Source organism: Camelina sativa, chromosome 9 (genome assembly GCF_000633955.1).
Source record: "Camelina sativa cultivar DH55 chromosome 9, Cs, whole genome shotgun sequence".
NCBI classification, from domain to species: Eukaryota; Viridiplantae; Streptophyta; class Magnoliopsida; order Brassicales; family Brassicaceae; genus Camelina; species Camelina sativa.
This window is the reverse complement of record NC_025693.1, coordinates 14,746,122-14,749,415: the sequence shown is the minus strand read 5'-3', so window position 1 is coordinate 14,749,415 and position 3,294 is coordinate 14,746,122. Positions and strand designations below refer to the sequence as shown.

At 33.6% G+C, this 3,294-nt stretch overlaps 1 protein-coding gene across 1 annotated transcript; it reads left to right on the top strand.

Moving 5' to 3' along the window:
• Positions 1,602–3,021, top strand: LOC104711006 (probable E3 ubiquitin-protein ligase ARI3). The gene is made up of 3 exons (XM_010427674.1): positions 1,602–1,970; positions 2,059–2,711; positions 2,830–3,021. The coding sequence occupies exons 1-3, from the start codon at positions 1,611–1,613 to the stop codon at positions 2,954–2,956; spliced, it is 1,140 nt and encodes a 379-aa protein (XP_010425976.1). The 5' UTR covers positions 1,602–1,610; the 3' UTR covers positions 2,957–3,021.

Below are 3,294 nucleotides of genomic sequence, written 5' to 3'. Positions count from 1 at the left end.
CAAATAAACTTTTAAAAACAATCACATAAATTATATTTTATATAAAAATTACAATATAAATAAAATAAATTTCAACCTGTGGTCTAGCACGGATCTTAATCTAGTAGCCATATTATACTCCCTAACATAACAAAACAAGTTTATCCTCCTAATATTTTTCTTTTTATCTATAATAAAAAGCTATAATGAACAAGTAGTGACTTAAAAGTTAAAACACGTAATGACGATCANACTTGCCCAGTTGCCCGACATGTTTGCTTTTCTGTTTTCAACAATATCCCTAAATTAGCTTATATTAATTTTAAAAAATATTGGTGAAGAATTTTTCCTTCCTTTGAATTTCGTGAATGATTAGTTTTTTTTTTCCTCGTTTAAAGAAAAAAATAAGATTAGGTTTTATATATGACCTATTCTTAAAAGCTAATTTTCTTCTGCGTTTAGTTGAAGCCGGCTCTGCTCTATATATAAATCTGAAACCTTAACCCTCAAACGTAAAAAAAAAAAAGAAATAAAATCTGAAAGTATGCACAAGAAAAACATGAAGAAAGAAGGCGATCTTGTACGAGAAGATGCNTGATTATATGAATTACTAACTTAAAAAACTAAGCTTTATATAATTAGATTATCTTCCATTAGTATTATTGTTATTAGATTTAGAGTATAAAACATATGTAGAAATTTCCTTATATATTAGATTTATTAAAATTGTCAAGGGCTGCTCAAACCAAAAAACCCACTTTACATACACATTTATCTTATCAATTTAAATACATAAGCCTAGATAGAAAAAAAATGTGGCCTAACAAATTTTTAATTTTTGGTGGCTTAGGGCAATTGCCCTTTCCTCTTGCCTGTAAGCACGGCACTGTGTCGAAGAGACCAATATGCCACCTCCAATTAGTACTCTGATCAGAATACAATATGTTTCTAGTAGTGAATTCCTTATATGAGATGGTGGAAACACATTGGAATGGCTTGTAGATGCCTTAAAAACAAGACCAAAAGTTAACCAAACTTCTTCATCTTCGACTACCATGCAAAGAATCAATGTTGGATTCATTACCACCATTATTCCGATGAATATTCAGGTTAAAAATTGCGCGAAGAGATAATGTAATGTTTACAATCATGTATACTAAGGTAAAACTAATAAAATTTAAATATATATAGAGTTGGAAATTAGAAGAATTCACCAAAACAAAATTTATAAAAAATTTAACAAAACATTCGCCAACTTAACAAAGGTTCATCGAACTAACCCAAACAAATTAACTTAAACAGGAAAATCTTGGATGCAGCTTGAGAAATGTGAAGCATTACTTGCCCAGTTGCCCGACATGTTTGCTTTTCTGTTTTCAACAATATCCCTAAATTAGCTTATATTAATTTTAAAAAATATTGGTGAAGAATTTTTCCTTCCTTTGAATTTCGTGAATGATTAGTTTTTTTTTTCCTCGTTTAAAGAAAAAAATAAGATTAGGTTTTATATATGACCTATTCTTAAAAGCTAATTTTCTTCTGCGTTTAGTTGAAGCCGGCTCTGCTCTATATATAAATCTGAAACCTTAACCCTCAAACGTAAAAAAAAAAAAGAAATAAAATCTGAAAGTATGCACAAGAAAAACATGAAGAAAGAAGGCGATCTTGTACGAGAAGATGCCCCAAAACCCACCATTGGAAAACCCTCACCGGGAGATCTAAGTTCTGACTCGTACATCCTTTACTTCAAGGGTTTGAGAAACTGGCAGTGGCAGATACCAACGGGTTTAACATTGGCTGGATTTGGGGTTGCAATTAGCAGAGAAGACGATGATAATATCTTGTTTCAGATGAACGGCCTACTTGATGACTCAGACGTTTCAATTTGGGAGGTTGAGTTTATGGCATTGAAGCTAGGACTAAACAAAGCCCTAAGTTTGGGGATCAATCATATCTCATTTTACTGCGATGACCATGATATTTTCGAATCGGTAAGTTTTGTTTGCTTTTAGGGTTCACGTAATGTGTATTTTGTTTCTCAATATCTTAATTGATGTTTTTTTCCCTTTAATGAATTAGGTCATGGGGAGATTGGCTCCTACGAGTGAGAAAATCGCCTTATTAATGGATGATGTGCAAAGCATCAGACAAAAATTTACAACGAGCATCCCTGTTCTTGTGACTAGAACTCGGACTAAGTTTGTCTTTGATCTCGCAATGGAAACACTACCAAAGCCTCTTTTTGGTAGAGCTGGTAATATGTTTTCCGTTGCTTGCTCTCATCGGTTCAGTGTGGAGTACATGAAAGAACAAATAGAACTGGCGCTAAACCAGGGAGATCTACCTAGGTGTCCTCATCCTGGCTGCAAATCAAACCTGACTCTTCGAAGTTGTGCCCATCTTTTGACACCTAAACTAAAAGAGATGTGGGAACAAAGGGTCAATGAGGACTCAATCCCTGTATGTGACAGATTCCATTGCCCTAATCCAAGTTGCTGGGGTTTGATGTCCAAGACCGAGCTCCTTGAATCTAGTGAAGATGGAGTTAGGAGAAGCTGCTATAAATGCCGCAAACCCTTTTGCATTAACTGCAAAGTTATGTGGCATAGTAACTTGTCGTGCGCGGAGTACAAGAGGTCTGGTGGAAAGCCTAGTACAACATTGTGGCGTCAATGTAGAAGTTGCCAACACATGAACAAATTATTTGACGGACGCATCACTGTAACTTGCAGGTATATATATATATATCATTTATAATCACATTATTTAGTTATTATTGTGATTCAAATTCTCTTTGGAGATTTGATTATGTTTTCAACTAATGTAATGTTTCATGGTTGATATGTGTAGGTGTGGCTATAGGTTTTGTTACAAATGTGGATCTCAATGGAAGTTTGGAGGTTGCTTTCATCATCGCCAATTTCTGATGATGGTGGTGTTTGCTTTAGTCTTCTTTTTTATTCTTTTTTATGTTTAGCAATTTTTAAGCACACGCCAAGTAGGTGATCATAATCTTGGCACGTAGCTAGGGCCTAAGACCATTCTTATCGGTAATACTGTAATAAATGTTTTAAACTTTAATTAATATTAAAATTAATATTAGCTTAATGTAAACATTTTCATTGGCTTTTTATTAGTTTTCTCTCCATTAGTCATCCTTCGCATGAGTGTCTTCTATGAGCGTTTGCAAAGAGAAGGAAGGAAACAATCAAAAAATCAAAAAACAAAATTGTGACAGTCGGCAGAGATATTTGAGACACGAGTTCTTTCCTGTTAACACAATGAACTTTTATGTTTATTTTTTTTCTAAATTCT

Bases quoted from the DNA above. Each gene is read 5' to 3' on its own strand.
- LOC104711006 (XM_010427674.1), top strand. From the start codon at position 1,611: ATGCACAAGAAAAACATGAAGAAAGAAGGCGATCTTGTACGAGAAGAT. The intron at 1,971-2,058 runs GTAAGTTTTGTT...TTAATGAATTAG, and splicing joins ACCATGATATTTTCGAATCG to GTCATGGGGAGATTGGCTCC. The intron at 2,712-2,829 runs GTATATATATAT...TGATATGTGTAG, and splicing joins CGCATCACTGTAACTTGCAG to GTGTGGCTATAGGTTTTGTT.